The sequence below is a fragment of the Marmota marmota genome, unplaced genomic scaffold, assembly GCF_001458135.2.
Source record: "Marmota marmota marmota unplaced genomic scaffold, marMar, whole genome shotgun sequence".
In the NCBI taxonomy this organism is placed as follows: domain Eukaryota; kingdom Metazoa; phylum Chordata; class Mammalia; order Rodentia; family Sciuridae; genus Marmota; species Marmota marmota.
This window is the reverse complement of record NW_026000173.1, coordinates 698,562-716,843: the sequence shown is the minus strand read 5'-3', so window position 1 is coordinate 716,843 and position 18,282 is coordinate 698,562. Positions and strand designations below refer to the sequence as shown.

At 35.2% G+C, this 18,282-nt stretch overlaps 1 protein-coding gene across 3 annotated transcripts in view; it reads left to right on the top strand.

Moving 5' to 3' along the window:
- The window catches only part of LOC107159939 (C-type lectin domain family 4 member A-like), a 68,099-nt gene that overhangs the window by 43,085 nt on the left and 6,732 nt on the right, over positions 1 to 18,282 (top strand). For 2 of the 3 annotated variants that reach the window (XM_048787837.1, XM_048787838.1), the window contains 4 exons: positions 7,471 to 7,657; positions 8,807 to 8,923; positions 14,502 to 14,612; positions 16,550 to 16,701. In XM_048787837.1, coding sequence (XP_048643794.1) covers positions 7,576 to 7,657; positions 8,807 to 8,923; positions 14,502 to 14,612; positions 16,550 to 16,701 — 462 coding nt within the window. In that variant the 5' untranslated portion in view covers positions 7,471 to 7,575. Of the gene's footprint in view, positions 1 to 7,019; positions 7,120 to 7,470; positions 7,658 to 8,806; positions 8,924 to 14,501; positions 14,613 to 16,549; positions 16,702 to 18,282 lie in introns of those variants that run through there. The other variant, XM_015506584.2, reaches the window with a different exon arrangement.

Genomic DNA, 18,282 nt, shown 5'->3' with positions numbered 1-18,282 from the left:
GGGGGGGGGGGTGATTGGCCAAATTTTATTGTTATATTGTGTGCATGTAAGATTATGTAATAATAAATCCCATCATTATATAAAAAAGAATTATAGTTTAATAAATGCTGTAAGTATACAAAATAATTAAGAATTATATTTTAATAAATGCTAAATGGGGAAGTAGTATATTTATCTTAATATCCCAGCCATACTGATTCAATGATATGCTGCTCTATTTTATGCATGCTCTGTCCTTTTGTCCCAAATGACTGCATGGCTTCAATGTACCTTAAATGCTTTGTCATAGTTGCTGGAAATCTTATTGCTGTGCTTCTATTTAGGTTCCTATTTATCTACTGTAGAAACCTTATAATAATTTCCAGCAAAGACCAGCTCTTCCTCCTGTGTGTACCACATACATAGAATATAGTCTAGTATTGTGCCTTTCCCACTGTGTTGAACTTACCTCTTTACATGCCTGTTACTAAACCTTGCACTTTCACTGTAGAAATCTTTTGTGTTTCTCCCCCTATCCCCTGATAGTGTTTGGTGCATGATAAAGCCTTAGTAAATAAAAACCAATGAGGGAAAATGGAAACACAGCAACTAGTGGTGAACAGAAAAGTGAGTATAGCTGAAACTCATATTGACAGATAATTGTGATGTTTCATTTAATATAATAGTTAATCTAGATTTTAAAAGTTTTTACTTTCAGAATATTTAGGAAATTCAACTTAGTTGCTTGTTAGAATTTTTGTTGAAGCATATTATGAAGGACATTGGGATTTATAATGAGCATAGTAAATCAGAATTTAGAATTTTTATTTAACTATGGAAGAAAGCTCTAATTTTTTATTTTTAAATTACAGAAATAATACATTCTAAAAGATTCAAGTGATAAAGAAATATGTAATGCAAAGTGTGAAACCCTCTTTGTGTGCCTTTTTCTGTTCCTGGTTTCCTTCTGCAAAGTCAATCACTGTCAATAATTTTATATGTATCTTTTTAGACACCTTTTAATTCATATTTTTGTGTAAATGTGTGTATCTGCTTATGTGTACGTTCTTTGATAAAGTAAAGTGTATACCATATGTAAATTTTTACTCTTAAATATTTATAAGGTTTGAAATACTTTGTCCATATATTTGTATATACTTCTCTTTCTTATGTATAATTCATCCTTTTTATCATCTAAATAGTTGTCCAATATGTGAATATATGGCAATTTATTTAAGCACTGCCTTCATTGATAATATCATTTTTCTAATTTTGTTTTGTGTGCTGGGCATTGACCCTCAGCCTCATGTATGCTTGGTGAGGTCTCTACTCTTGAGTTGTATCCCCCCCTCCAGAATTCCTAATTTTAAAATACTTAGTAAATCATTAAACATCTTTTATGTATTGTTATACTTAAATGAAAAATTTAAAGGACATATTCCCTAGAAATAGAATTGCTAGGTAAAAAGTGACACATTTTAGTTTTTGATAGTTTCTTGCTACATTATCTTCTGCTTAATTTATATGCCAATGTAAGTCCTCAGAATGTTTGTTTCTCTATTTACTTTGCCAACACATTACTTTAAAATTATATAGTAAATATATTGGGTGAAAAATATTACTTATGCATTTCTTTTATTATATTGAAGTTGTGATCTTTTCATATTTTTTATTTACAATCTGGTTTTCCTGTGAATTAGCCTGTGTATTTTTTGGTTTCACTTTTCTTTTTTAAAAATTTTTTAATTGTTTTTTTTAAAAACAAATGACAGCAGAATGCATTACAATTCTTATTACACATATACAGCACAATTTTTCATATCTCTGGTTGTATATAAAGTATGTTCATACCAATTCATGTCTTCATACATGTACTTTGGATAATGATGTCCATCACATTCCACCATCCTTGCTAACCCCCTGCCCCCTCCCTTGGGTTCACTTTTCTGTTGCATTTGTAGCATCTTTTGGTGTACTTTAGATATTAATCTTTTTCCAGTTAAACACGTTGTCCTAAAGCACCACTTGTCTCTTGGCCTTGTGTTCTCATCTGTCAATAAGAAACTTAATTTTCATGTAGTCAAATTTGTCAGTTTTTCTATTGGAAGTCTGGGAATTTGTTAAACTTAGAATTGTCTTCCAACTCCATGATTATACATATATTTTATTGAATACTTCTGTAATTTCGTAAATATAATGAGGTTTCAATTCATCCAGAATTTATTTTTGTATATTATGTGAGGTCAAGATTTAAATATATTTGTTTCTTCTAAATAATTTCTCACCTTTTTTCTCTCTTTCTTTCTTTGGTACTGGGGATTAAATCCAGGGACACTCTGCTACTGAGCCACATCATCCACCCCTTTTATAAATTTTGTTCTGAGAGAGGATCTAAATTGCCCAGCAGACTGGTCTTGAACTTGAGATTCTCCTGACTCAGCCTCCCGAGTCACTGGTATTAGAGACTTTCACACTATTTCTTTTTATTTCCTTCCCTCCCCCTCTCCCTCTCTGCAGGAAAAACAGACTGTAAGTAAGTGACTCAAAGCCAGTTCTTGTTTGTCCAATGTTACTGTTCCTGCAGGGAGCTGGGGAGGAGCCCTGGGTCCTGGCTGGTCACAGCCTCTGAAAGTGCTAAAGCCCACAGAGACAGGCAGACTCACCCTACCTGCTCTCTGGGAAACCCTGCGACTAACACTATTTCTTAAACAATTCTTTTTTTTTTTATTAGTTGTTCATGACAATACAGTGATCTTGAAATATCATACATTTGAATCAAATGGGGTATAATTTCTCATTTTTCCAAGTGTCTTAAGCAATTCTTTTGAGTATATTGATATAAAATTCCCATGAGTATATTGATATATTTCTGAACTCTATTTTATTCTGCTGTTCTGTTTTTGTATTTAACAATGTCATACTATTTTTCCTCATAATTTATTATGAAATCTGTTACTGTAAATTCTGTTCTTTGTTCTTTTCCTTCCCTTTTCTCCCTTTTCCAGCTCTTCTAGTTGGTGAGTTCTAGTTTCATTGACTATTTATAAAAGTTGGTTAATTCTTTTTCAAGTGTGACTTTTTTTGATTTTTTTTCTGGTTTACATTTTTTGGTCTTTAATCATTTAAAACATCACTTGCTTTACAGTAATTTTCGTATTCTTCTATTTTCTCTCATTTACCCATGTGGATTATCCATTTAGGACTGGTTGAATTGGCATGTGTTTTCAAAATTTTTAGTGTCCTACTGGGAAATCTTTTTCTATTTGTTTTGCATGAGTATTTCTGTGCTTTTTTTTTTTTTGCGGGGTGTTATTATCTGATTTAGATAAATTTTTAAATTAAATTATTGGCTAGGAGAATTCTTCTCATCATAGGTCATACAAGTTTGTACTCAAACCTGTAGACAGTGGCCTGGGATTTTCTCCTCACTTTTTTTTTTTTAAGTTTTGACTCTTTAAAAAAATTTTTTTTGTAGTTGTAGATAGACAGAATACCTTTATTTTATTTGTTTATTTTTATGTGGTGCTGAGGGTCGAACCCAGTGATTCACATGTGTAAGGCAAGTGCTCTGCCACTGAGCTACAGCCCCAGCCCTCCCCTCAAATTTTTTATCATGAGTATTTTCAAACAGAAGTTGAATGAATGGTATAATTAATGTTCATATAACCATCATTTATGTTTAACAATTGTGAACATTTGAATATATATCTCTCTATATAGTACCTGCTGGATGATTTGAGAATAAGTTTTATATATAACATTTTACCTCTAAATACTTAAGTACTCATATTTTAAAACTGTCATTCCACCACAAAAATCCTAATACCATTACCACTCTTAAGCTTAACAATCATTTTCTAATATTTTGTGCTTCCTTGTCTGTACTAAAAATTGCCTCAGTTGTCCTCAACATTTTCATCATAACTGTTCTGTACAACCAGGATTTTGTCAAGTTTTACTTACTGATTTAAAAAATGTATATTTAGGGCTGGGGATATGGCTCAAGCGGCAGTGCGCTCGTCTTGCATGTGTGGGGCGCTGGGTTTGATCCTCAGCACCACATAAAAATAAAATAAAGATGTTGTGTCCACCGACAACTAAAAAATAAATATTAAAACTTTCTCTCTCTCTTAAAAATGTATATTTAATTGACAACACTTTTATGTGGAAGAATATGATGCTTCAATACACATGTACAACATGCAATAATTGGATCATTGTAATTGGCATATCTATCTCCTGAAACATTTATCAGTTCCTTGTTCTGGGAATATTCAAAATTCCCTTTACTAGCTATTTGGAAGCACTTCATGAATTGTGATCAACCCTAGTCATCCTACTGTGCTATAGAACCTGAGAAGTTATTCCTTCTATCCTTGTATCCTGAACTCCTTAACCATCATCTCTCCATCCCTCTTACCTTCACATATTTCCAAGACTCTGGAAACTACTATTATACCTCTATTTCTAGGAGACCAACTTTTTAGCTACTATATATAAGCAAGAGGTTGCAGTCTATGTCTTTCTGTGTATGACTTATGTTACTCAATGCAATGTCCTCCAGTTCCATCCATGTTGCTGAAAATTATTGATTTTCATTCTTTTATATGGCTGAATAATATTTCCTTGTGTATTTAAGCACATTTTAAAAAATCCATTCATCCATTGTTGAACACCTCAGTTGGTTCCATATCATAGCCATTGTGAATAGTGCAGCAGTAAATATGACTGGAGGTAACTCTTTGGTAAGCTGATTTCATTTTCTTTGAATATATATCCAGAAGTAGGGTAGTTGTATCATATGGTGGATCCATTTTTAATTTATTGAGTAGATTTCATATTGTTAACATAATGGTTGCACTAATTCTTATTCTTACCAGCAGTGTATAAGACTTCCCTTTTCTCTGCATCCTTACAGCATTTCTTCTTCCTCTTCTTCCCACATACCTCCTCCTCTCCTCCTCCCCTCCTCATCCTTTTTTCCTTTTCCTCCTCCACATCCTTCTTCTTCTTTTTTTTTTTGATAATAGCTCATCTAGTTTTGGTGAAATTATATATCATTGTGGTGTTTATTTTCATTTCCCTGATGGTTAGTGATGTTAAGCCTATTTTCATATACCTGTCAACCATTTGTGCATTTTTTAAGAAATGTCTTTTGAGATCATTTACTAATTATTTTTGGATGATTTATGTTTTTGTTGTTGAGTTTCTTGAGTTCCTTATATTTTCATGTGTGTGTGTCTCTCTCTCTATATATATTTATTTATTTCTCCTCTTCTTCCTTCTTTCTTTTTTCTTTTCTCTCCCTTTCTTTCTTCCTTGCTTCCTTTCTCTCTCTCTCTCTCTCTCTCTCTCTCTCTCTCTCTCTCTCTCTCTTTCTTTTTCTCCAGGCATTATGGTACACACCTGTAATCCCAGCTACTCAGGAGGCTGAGACAAGAGGATTGCAAGTTTGAGGCCAGCCTGGGCAACTTTGGGATACCTTTTGTCAAAATAAAAATAAAAAGGACTGAGGATATGGCTCTGTGGCAGAGCCACAGAGGATATGGCTGAGGATATGGCTCTGTGGGTTTAATACCTGGCATGGCCAAAAAAAAAAAAAAGAAAAAATATCATTGTTCATACTGATGCCCTGAAATGTTGTTTCTTCTTTGAGTTTCATAGTTTTCTGGTCTTATATTTAAGTCTTTGATTCATTTTGTGTTAAGTTATTTGGTAATGGGAATTGAACCAAATCCCCAGCCTTTTAATTTTTTTTTTTATTTTGAGACAGGATCTCACTAAGTTGCTTAGAGCCTTGCTAAATTACTGAGGTTGGCCTCTAACTTGCAATCCTTCTGCCTCAGCCTTCTGAGTGACTGGGATTACAGGCCTGTACCACCATGCCTGGCTGAGTTACTTTTTATATATGGTGAAAGAAAGGCATCCTTGCTGGTGATGGAGGACCTGTCATGGAATGTCAAATCCCAAGTAGGATGAGAGAACTCTCTATGAAGTAGGTAGACTTGATGTGAGTTTCAGAAACTGAGCAGAATAAGGAGGTTTTCTGTATGGTAGGATACATCAGAGTGGGAGACAGAGCCTTACAGGGTAAGGAGGGCTTCTACCCATGGAGTTAACCTCGTGTGGGCTGTTGGAGCCTCAGGGAGGCTAAGTTATGGCTAGGAGATTAGCATCAAGAATCAGAGCACAAGCAGAGTAAAGGAGGTTTTCCTGTGGAGTGATGGCTCAGCTCAGGGTTTTAGAACCTCAACAAGGTGAGGAGTCTGCACTGGGGAGGGTGTTAGCTGGCCCTGTTCAGGAATATCCAAGAAGAGTGAGGAGAACATCAGTGCTGGGGACAGGGTTTAGGACTGGGGAATCAGAGCTCAACCAAGAAGAGAAGGATGTTTTAGTAGAAGAGGGCTGGTACCAATAGTGGGAGATTAGTAACATCTGGAAGATTAAATGAATAAGTCAAAGTTAAAGGACAATAGGTTTCTTACTAAACTGAAACCTGGGACATTGGATTGGAATTGGAGTTATTAGTGTGAACTCATGGTTTTCAATATATTTAGATATAGAAATAAATATAAAGATCTGTATTATGCTGAGGAGGAGAATTTAGGTAGGAGAGACTAAAAGAAGGGGAATCATTTGGGAAAAGCTGAGAGCAAAGAATGTGGGCATGAGCTGAGATCAGTTTTGTGGAAAGTTCCCACATGAAACTTTTAGTTTTTGATGTGTTTTCCTCTTGGCTTTTGGAAAAAAAATTAGCACTTGAAGTTTATCCTTCACATATAATTCCATGCCATTATCCCAACTGTTCAAAATATTCCTATGTACCTCCTAGAGATGTTTGTTGGTGTATGTGGAGAATAAAGGGAAAGAGAAGTGTGGAATAAAATATGCCTCCTTTTCTGCCACCTAATAGAGATGCTTTCAGGAGTTCTGGTGGTGACCAGTAGCAAAATGAATAGAGATTCATGATGGAGATAATTATTAACATCAGGGGAAAGCACAGAGGAGCTTCTTCAGAAGGAATAGGATTTAAACTTGGTCTGACTCTTGAATGTGAGGAAGCTGTCATCTGATATTTGTGTCAGTGATCATCTTAGAATGTGATATCAAGAAGCCGCCTGATCAGCCAGAAATGAGGAGGTGAATGCAATATGAACAAGTGTTTGCTTAGTTAGTTGGTTGGGTGAATGTGGAACACCAATTTTATTTTTTTGCTGATGAGTTTCAAGAGCACAGTTCTTAGGAAAGACTTCTCTAAATTGCTCATTTCCCCTTTTCCTTTCCTTCCTATTTCTTGCCCTTGCCTTTTGATTTCCTGCTTTTGTTACATCTGCTTAGCTGTATTTAGTATATTTAAAGACTAACTCTCATGGTGCTGGTCCTGGCGATTGCACCTCTCTCTGTGGAATGAGTGGTTTCATGCTGTGGTTTGAATTCTCATGAGACAGTCTCAGGGGTATGTGCCTATTTATTGCTTCTGCTCTCATCCAGTTGAGAGAAAGAACAGTCGACCACCATGTTTGGATCTCATGTATAAGATGTTTAAAGAAGGGATGACACAGATTTTCTGAAGAAAGCAGAAGGGCTCTTCGCAGTATGGCTTCGGAAATCACTTATGCTGAAGTGAGGTTCAAAAATGAACCGAAGTCCTCAGGTACCAATTCAGATTCTCCTGCAGGTAAAAAATCGTTTTCTGGTGGTTAGAGTTAGTTATGTGGTGAAGGAGGAAGGGAAGGTTTATAAGCAAGGCATAGGTGATGTTAGTTGCTGTTCTGTGAGTGGTTGTGTCTGGGAAACCCTGGAATCCCTGATATTTTGTTGCCTGTAGATAAGCATTAAGAAGTTGAGGAGTTGTAAAGTGGCAAAGAAAAGATTTATGATACTTTCCTTACTGGTACTATTTAGGACAGTGTTTGTATTTTATTGTATATTCTTCCACATATAAATATACTGCCATGTGTGTAGGAGTATATTTGTATGTATGTATTATGTGTGTGTGTGTGTGTGTGTGTGTGTGTGTATATATATATATATATATATATATATATTTTTTTTTTTTTTCCCCACCAAACTGAAATCACCCAGTGCTGAGGCGCTCATAAATGGTGGGCAAGTGCTCTCCTACTGCGCTTCATTCCCAGACCTGAAAATGGTTTCTAACTATGAGGTGGCAACAAGAAAGACTGATCTTCTCCTAAAAATGTGAATAGTTTTTAAAGATTTATCTGCTGCAGCATATATTTTTAAAGTAAAGTTGGAAACAATCTGGAAGATCATTTAAATATACAATGAAATACTGTACAACCACAATAAATGAAGAAATATGGAGATTTGAAAAAATATTCATGATGCATTGTTAAAGAAAATGGTTGTTAACAAATCAAGATTGATGATATGTCAATTGGGCAAAAATGCACATATGAATATATATTTTAAAAACTGATTGAGAGGCTGGGGGTTGTGGCTCAGTAGTAGAGCACTTGCCTAGCACATGCTGGGCCCTGGGTTTGATCCTCAGCACCACATAAAATAAAATAAATGTATTGTGTCCAACTACAATTAAAAATATTTTAAAAAACTGGCTGAAAGAATATATATTAAAATATTAAGAACAGTTATTCTCAATGGTAGGAAATAGTGTTTTTATGTATTTTATAAAATTTCTACAGTGATCATCATTGTTTCATTCCTATTCTTATTTTTAAATTATTTACAATCTTATACTATTAGTAATTGTGTGTCACATATAGAAAAGGAGAAGAAGATGAGGAAGAGGAAACAAGGACAGAATTTATTATTGATGAAAATTATTTGGTTTCTTCTTCAGCTCCCAAAGAGAACACTACTCCTCTCAAAAGTAATCCCGCTTTTCCTAAGCTGCTTCTTGGATCATTGCTGATACTTTTCCTGCTGTTGGCAATCTTATTCTTTGTTGCTTTTGTCAGTAAGTATAGCAATTCAATCAATAATCAATGTCTGCCTTACATGAAATGAAGATTTCTCTTAGAACTGACATTTAACAATGTGTTTATCCAGATAGCTGAACAAGAAAATTTCTCTGGGGAGATAAAATTCAGTTGTATCTATTGGAAATTTTGTTCTTTTTTAGGATTTAGTTACTGTCCTATAAAAATAATGGAATCCATTCTCATTAGAGAATTTGAAGACTATATGTGGGTAAACATGTTGGTGTAATACAGTAAAATCTTTGAGGCATCATCTCTGTATTAGGCTCTCTGTGAGGGCAGAATGTTTCCTTAGTAGCACTTATAAAGCTAGTCCTGTTTGACTTCACAGACACTTACATTTTGGGGTATGTAATGGACAAGAAGGAGATGGGAAGAAATATTCCAGAAGAGTTCTGCAATACATTATCTTCTAATTATTTCTGTTCTGCCCAAGATTGTGTGAGATTTAAAACCCAACTTAGCAAATAGATTTTTGCATATCTTGGCTTTCAGAATTTATCAAGATTTTAAGTCATAAACTCAGCCTACTTTTGGATAGATATTTTATTCATTAATTTGGTCATTCAATAAGTGGTAATGGCCTTGTACTATTTGCTAGGCACAATGTTAGAGAGTCTAGAAAGAGTCACAAATTCTGTCCTCAAGAAACTGAATAGTCAAATGAACCAGTTCTTGCTGGGTGCAGGGGCACATACTTATAGTAATTCCAACTACTCAAGATGCTGAGGACAGCCTGGGCAACATACTGAGACCTCCAAAAAAAGAAGAACCAGTGTTTGCATCGTTGCATGGGAAGTGTTCTGTAGGTAAGAAGTGAGCACAAGAGGTTGAGGTAAGCTTCCTGCAAGAGATGCCATCTAGAACTGTATATATCAAGAATGGTATAGACATATTATATATTTGGAGAAATATAAGCATACATGACTGGAACATATAGTGCTACTTGAAGAACTTTGAAATGAAGTTATTAGGGGCAGACATGAACAGGACACAGATTATGGAGTATTATGTATCATTATAAAGAATTTGGATTTTTTCCCCTAAATATTATTTTACAAATTAAATTAGTCTAAAATTTAGTGGGTTAAAAGAGCTATATATTTAGCTTCCACTTCTGAGGCTTGGCAATTTAGACTGGTTTCAGTTGGGAGTTTCCTCTGTCCTAGCTGAACTCACTCATGCATACTATGTCAGATACTAGTCATAGACGGAGAAAGAGGATGTCAAGTAGAATGACAGAGGCAATTTCACCACATTTCTGTTGTCATTTATCAGACTAGCCTGGGTTTGTTCACATGATCACTTACTGACTTCCAAGACTGAGGGTGAAAGGAAGCCAATCATGTTGAAGTCTCAATTTGGAACTAGCAGTTTCTTTTGCACATTCTGTTGGCCAAATGGAGTCTTAAAGGCAGCTCATATTCAAGTGGTGGAGAAACAGACCCCATATCTTGATTGGAGAAACTGTAAATTCACAGTGCAATGGGGTGTGAATACAGGGAGCGTGGAACTTTGAGGCCATTTATTCAGTGTGTCACAGTCATGGTAAGCCATTGAAAAATTCTGAACAAGGACTTGATATGGAAAAATTATGGAAAGTTTGTTTTTACAAAACTGTGACAATGGGTGTTAGAAAAATAAGTTAGAAGGCCAATGGATAATCTTGTTGATGCACATTGAGAGCCTGATCCAAGGAAACTGTTAGTGAAGAAAGAGGAGGTAGTTTTGAATGATAAAGGAGATATAATCAAGGAAGCCAACACTTGATGCATATTTAGATCTGATGATTAAGGGACCCAGGGAAGTTAAGTGTGACTCTAATATTTTGACCTAGTAAACTCAGCAATAATGAAGTCATTCAAAAAGGTAGACAATATAGGATGAGTAGCAGGTTTGTTTGGAAGATGATGATTTAAATTTTGAACATTTGAGGTTCTCCTGAACCTCAAATGTAATTATTTAGTAGGAGGAACATTTGTCTGTATTTTAGGAGGTTTGAGTTTTGGAATTTATTCAGGCAGCTGGTAACACCAGGGAATGTATGATATCACTCTGAAAGAAAACTTAGTATGAGAAGTAGGGAAAGGGATGAAACTCTGGAGAACACTATATTTTAATAGTTGGATGAAGGAAGAGGAGCTTATAAAAGAGAAGAAGCAACAGTAAGAAATATGAGGCAGAAACGGGAAAGAACGCTGTCCTAAAAAGTTAAGGAGAGAGAGAACTGTGGTGAAGAATTGCAAGTCCATTTGAAAGATGATTAATAAGTGGTCATAGGATGTTACTGATGACCCATTTCGAGGATGGGTTTAGTGAAATTGTAAAAGCCAAAGTCAGAATGAGGTGGGTCACGGAAAAAACAGGGGTAGGGGGAAAGAGAAAATTCAACTCCTAGGGAGTGAGGTGAGTTTTAATTTGACAGAGACATTTGCACTTAGGAGTTAGAATCCTTTGTGATGGGGAGAGTTAAAGGACAAAAGAGAAAGAGAACAACATCCTTTTGATTAATCTTGAAGTTTCTAAAAAACATTTTTCTGTTCTTTAAGGTAAGCCATTTAGAAATGCTTAGAATTAGCAAATTCCTCCTTCTCCTAAAGTCCCAGGCTATGACATTTTTTAAAAAAATTGTTTTTATTTCTTGACTCAATATTTTTCCCTTGTTCTGTGTGATATGTTGCTTTTTAAAAATTTTTTATTCTAATTTTTTATATATGACAGCAGAATGCATTACAACTCATATTACATATATAGAGCACAATTTTTCATATCTCTGCTTATATACAAAGTATATTCACACCATTCGTGTCTTCTTCATACACATACTTAGGGTAGCGTGATATCTATCTCATTCCATCATCTTTTTTTTTATCCCTTTGCCCCCTCCTTCTTCTACCCTCACCTTTGCCCTATCCAGAGTTTGTCTAATTTTCTCATGCTCCTCCTCCCAACCTTCTATGTATCAGTCTCCTTATATCAGAGAAAACGTTCTGCATTTGGTTTTTTGGGATTGGCTAACTTCACTTAGCATTATATTCTCCAACTCCATCCATTTGCCTGCAAATGCCATGATTTTATTTTCTTTCATTGCTAAGTAATATTCCATTGTGTATATATACCACGTTTTCTTTATCCATTCAACTACTGATGGGCATCTAGGTTGATTCCACAGTTTAGTCATTGTGAATTGTGCTGCTATAAACATTGATGTGGCTGTGTCCCTGTAGTATGCTGTTTTTAAGTATTGTGTGTATAGACCCAGGAGTGGGATAGCTGGGTCAAAAGGTGGTTCCATTCCCATTTTTCTAAGGAATCTCCATACTGCTTTCCATATTGGCTATACCATTTGCAGTCCCACCAGCAATGTATGAGTGTGTCTTTTCCCCCATATCCTCGCCAACGCTTATTGTTGTTTGCATTCTTAATAGCTGCCATTCTGACTGGAGTGAGAAGAAATCTTAGGATAGTTTTGATTTGCATTTCTCTAATTGCTAGAGATGTTGAATATTTTTTCGTATATTTGTTGATTGATTATATATCCTCTTCTGAGAAATGTCTGTTCAGTTCTGTGGCTTATTTATTGATTGGGTTATTTGTTTTTTTGGTGTTTAGCTTTTTGAGTTCTCTATATACCCTAGAGATTAGTGCTCTATCTGATGTGTGAGGGGTAAAAATTTGCTCTCAAGCTGTAGGCTCTCTATTCACCTCACAGATTGTTTCTTTTGCTGAGAAGAAGCTTTTTAGTTTGAATCCATCCCATTTATTAAGTCTTGATTTTAGTTCTTGTACTATAGAAGTCTTGTTAAGAAAGTAGGGGCCTAATCTGATATGATGTAGATTTGGGCCTACTATTTCTTCTACTAGACACAGGGTCTCTGGTTTAATTCTAGGTCCTTGATCCACTTTGAGTTGAGTTTTGTATATGGTGAGAGATAGGGGTTTAATTTCATTTTGTTGCATGTGGATTTCCAGTTTTCCCAGCACCATTTATTGAAGAGGCTATATTTTCTTCAATGTATGTTTTTGGCGCCTTTGTCTAATATAAGATAACTGTAATTATGTGGGTTAGTCTCTGTGTCCTCTGTTCTGTACCATTGGTCTACCAGTCTGTTTTAGTGTCAATACCATGCTGTTTTTGTTACTATTGCTCTGTAGTATAGTTTAAGATCTGGCATAGTGATGCTATCTGCTTCACTCTTCTTGCTAAGGATTGCTTTAGATATTTTGGGTCTCTTATTTTTCCAGATGAATTTCATGACTGCCTTTTTTTTATTTCTGTGAGGAATGCCATTGGGATTTTGATTGGAATTGCGTTAAATACATATAGTGCTTTTGGTAGTATGGTCATTTTGACAATATTAATTCTGCCTATTCAAGAACAAGGGAGATCTTATCATCTTCTAAGGTCTTCTTTAATTTTGATATTTAGCATTCTGTAGTTTTCATTGTAGAGGTCTTTCACTTCTTTTGTTAGGTTGATTCCCAAGTATTTTTTTTTGAGGCTATTGTAAATGGGGTAGTTTTCTCATTTCCCTTTCAGAGGATTTGTCACTGATATGCAGAAATGCCTTTGATTTATGGGCGTTGATTTTGTATCCTACTAATTTGCTCAATTTATTTTCTAGTTCTAGAAGTTTTCTGGTGGAATTTTTTGGGTCTTCTAGGTATAGAATCATATCATTGGTAAATAGTGCTAATTTGAGTTCTTCTTTTCTATGTGTATCCCTTTAATTTTTTTCATCTGTCTAATTGCTCTGGCCCGTGCTTCAAGAACTATGTTAAATAGAAGTGGTTAAAGAGGGCATCTCTGTCTTGTTCCAGTTTTTAGAGGGGGTGTTTTCATTTTTCTCCATTTAGAATGATATTGGCCTGGGGCTTAGGGTAGATGGCCTTTACAACGTTGAGGTATGTTCCTGTTATCCCTAGTTTTTCTAGTGTTTTGAACATGAAGGGGTGCTGTATTTTGTCAAATGCTTTTTCTGTGTCTATTGAGATGATCCTATGGTTCTTACCTTTAAGTCTATTGTGTGAAAATTCTCAAATGCATTTATTTGACCTCCACTCCCTTCCCACAGATTTGGCCTTCATTTGCATTTTATGTTAAGTATTGAAGGAGACTGTGGATAAGTTCCTTTAGATCCCATTATGATGGAACTGTCATGTCCTCTTCTAACTCCTCATCTTTTAGCTCTTCCTGGAGCTATCTAATATTTCAAAAACAGTAGGATTAGGCCTGTTGACTGTGGGGTCATGGGGAAAGTTTTCCTGTCAGGCTGTGTCCAATTAGGTAGTAAGACATTTGTAGATTTTGTTTCTGTGTCAAATGCAAGAAAGCAACAGTAAAGGGCAATGACCTAGGTTGGGGCTGTGGCTCAGTGGTAGAGTGCTTACCTTGCATGTTTGAAGTGCTGGGTTCGATCCTCAGTACCACATAAAAATAAATAAGGCAAATAGAGGTATTGTGTCCATCTACAACTGAAAAAAAAAAAAACTTTAATGAAAGAGCAATGACCTAATGCTACCAGGAAAATGATTGGTTTTTATTCTATTTTTCAGTTATCTTTAACAAATATTCTCAGCTACTTGAAGAAAAGAGCTATAAAGTTTCTACGAAGACCTCGATTCACACAAATTTAAAGTGTGTAAGAAACAATTCAACCATGGGAGGTAAATTTAATGTGCCTAGAGTTCAGTTGCTGACTATAGTATTAAGGATCCCAAATCAGTATTTATGATTTCCAGATAGATCACACTAAAAAGAGTAGTCTCACAATCATTGTAAGCTACAAGTGTACAATACATAACACCTGAAATTCTTATACATTTAAAGTTTTCTATGCAATGCTTGATTGTAAAAAAGGATATATTGCTATTGCATTTCTTCAGCCGGTGCTTCTTTCTGAGGTTTCTGTGCAAGGCTACTCTTTTTCTCATATGTCAATTATAACAATTTGATAAAAATGATGATGAATATATTATTGTGAATGTGAATATTTTACATTAAAATAGGCTATTTTAAAACATCTTTATATTTACAGAAAAATTGAGCAGATAATATTAAAAGATTCTATTTTAATCCCCCCCTTGCACACACAGTGCCCTTTATTATTAACCTAAGTAAGGACATTTGTTATGACAAATGAACCAATATTGATGTTTTTATTACTAAATTCATGATTTTTTCCCCCTTTGGTACTAGGAATTAATCTTAGGAATTCACACATCTAGGCAAGTATTTATCACTTAGCCACCTCTCTACCCCCAAATTCTTGATTTTCTAAATTTTCAAGTATTGTACTTTTTCTGCACTGGAGTCCCATGCAGTCCCCCACATTACATTTAGTTGTTATCTCTCTTTAGGTTCCTCTTTGCTGTGATAGTTTTTCAGACCTTCCTTGTTTTTGATGACTCTTAACAATTTTGGGAAACACTATTCTATATATTATAGGTTGTTCCTTATTAAAAGTTGAAGTTTTCCTAATGATTATATGGGGATTATTTGTTTTTGGGAGGAGGCTTACAGATGTCAAATGCTATTTTCATCACATCATTTTAATTGTTTGCATTATCAAAGTAGTTTTTGACTGTTGATGCCAAAGTTGATTACCCGAGGTAGTGTTAGATTTCTCCATTGTAAATGTATTTCCTCTCCTATTCCCAGACTATAGAGTTTACCAGGAGGTTGCTGTGTGTAGATAATATTTTATTTAGGGTGGAGGAGTCATGCTTTCTGTTTATTAGGGTGGAGTGTTAGTTAGAGCTCTCCAGAAGAACAGAAGCAATATGAATATGGATATTTATTTTAGGAACTTGGCTCATGCAATGTTGGGGGCTTGATAAATCCAATATTTGATCTGGGTAACTTGCAGGCTAAAGATTGAGGAAGGAGTGGCAGATTGAGGCCAAAGGAAGTCTGTTAAGCTTTTAAAAGGTCATTATATTTTTCAATGATACAATATCCATTTTTTTTACATGTTCTATTTTTTTGTTTAGTCTATTTTTTCCTTTATTTGTTTCTTTTTTTGGGGGGGTTTACAGGGATTGAACCCAGGGGCACTAAACCACTGAGCCACATTCCAACCCTTTTTATTTTTAATTGTGAGATAGGGACTCACTGAATTACTTAGGGCTTTTTCTTTGTTTCAAGATTGTTTATATCTTCTTGTTGAAGCATTTTTTATCATGGTTGCTTTAAAATCATTGTCAGATCATGTTAACATTTTTGTTATCTGTATCTATTGATTATCATTTTTTACTAAATTTGAGAACTTCTTGGTTCTTGATATAATTAATTATTTTCTGTTGAAACCTGGATACTTTCATTTTGAGGTTTTGGAGTCTGGGTTTTATTTAAACATTATATTTTAGCTGTTTTTTTTCCTGATACCAGTCCACCAGGTGAAAGGGGCCCTGACACATTACTGCCTGGTGGAGGCAGATTCGGCTCCTTGGAACTTGAGGAAAGGAGTCTCCTTGTTATATCTGGGTGAACATGGGAGCTGCTGCTTTCATGCTGTTTCCTTAGGCTTGTAAATTTAATAATACACACAGTTTAAACATACATTTTCATATAACACACTTATTTGCCCTTCTTGTCAATAAAGGAAAAGTCTGGAGCTGTTGCCCAGAGCATTGGAAGTCATTTAGTTCCAGTTGCTACTTTTTTTCTACTGATGCAAACTCTTGGAATGCAAGTCAGGAGAACTGCTCTAGAATGGAGGCTCACCTGGTGGTGATCAACAGCAAGGAAGAGCAGGTACTTTCTAAGAGACAATGGAGTCATGAGCCTGTCTGACTTTTGTACTTGTCTTTGCTAAGAAGGGATATTGATGCTGTGGCAGAAGACTTTCCATAAGACAGATAGGAGAGGCTCCCTCAGCCTTCATATTACATACTTTGTACCTTCTTCAGTATAACTAACCTACCCCCAGGGAAACTATGGCATTCAACATGTAAGACCTGGGGGTTTAGTGAAAGGATGAAATGTTTCTGCCTATAACAGCAGTTGGTTATTTCAATATAAAACTGTTTTCTGAATTATCAACTGCTAAACAGAAAGGAGAATTAACTTGAATGGGCAAAGTTAAATTGAGAGACTCACAATCAGCAATCAGGAATGAAATTTTAAGAATCTGTGAAGTGCTGGGTGTTGTGGTGCATGTTTGTAATCCCATGGGGCTTGGGAGGCACAGGTAGGAGGATCTCAAGTTCAAAGCAATCCCCTACAGTGTAGCAAGGCCCTAACCAATTTAGCAAGACCCTGTTCCTAATTGAAATATAAGAAAAGGTGGGAATGTTGCTCAGTGGTTAAGCATTCCTGGGTTCAATTTCTGGTACAAAAAAAATCATGATGTTATGAAAGGAAAATGATTAAATTCGTAAGAATTTTCTCATGCACAACTTTGAAGAATGTTCTTCAGTGAAGAAAAGAGGGAAAGTGTGGGTGGATCTGGATCACTGAGCTTGACCTTCTGCGGCAGTCTGCTGTTCGGAAGGGGCGGCCCTGTGATGGAGGCTAGGCTCCACAATGGAATATTACTCAGCAATAAAAGAGAATAAAATCATGGCATTTGCAGGTAAGTGGATGGAGTTAGATAAGATAATGCTAAGTGAAGTTAGCCAATCCCAAAAAACCAAATGCCAAATATTTTCTCTGATATAAGGAGGCTGATTCACAGTGGTAGGGAGGGAGAGCATGGGAAGAATAGAGGAACTCTAGATAGGGCAGAGGGGTGGGAGGAGAAGGGAAGGTCATGGGGTTAGAAATGATGGTGGAATGTGATGGGCATTGTTATCCAAAGTACATGTATAAAGACATGAATTGGTGTAAATATACATTGTATACAACCAGAGATATAAAAAATTGTGCTCTATCTGTGTAATAAGAATTTGTAATGCATTCTGCTGTCACATATAAATAATAAAAAAATAATTAAAAAAAAGAAAAGAGGGAAAGTGAATTTGAGATGGAAATTCATCCTGATTGTAGATAGGTATTACTTTAATATTTAATAAAATTAAGGCTCACAGATGATGTCTTTTATCCTTTTGTGCTCAGAGATCTGCAGATCCCATATGGTTATTCCTGAACCATCTCCTTTTGTTTCATTTCTTTATGACCATAAAGAGTTCAGTTGAAAAATCACACTGTACCTTTAAATATGTAAAATTATTAATTGTTAGTAAAATCTTTAAAAAAATATAAAGATGGAAATGTTAACTATGCCAATTTGATCATTATGCATTGTGTATATGTATCAAATTATCATGTCATCTGATAGATTTTACAATTAAAATAAGAAATAAATCACCAAAATTCTTTTAAAAATATTTTTAT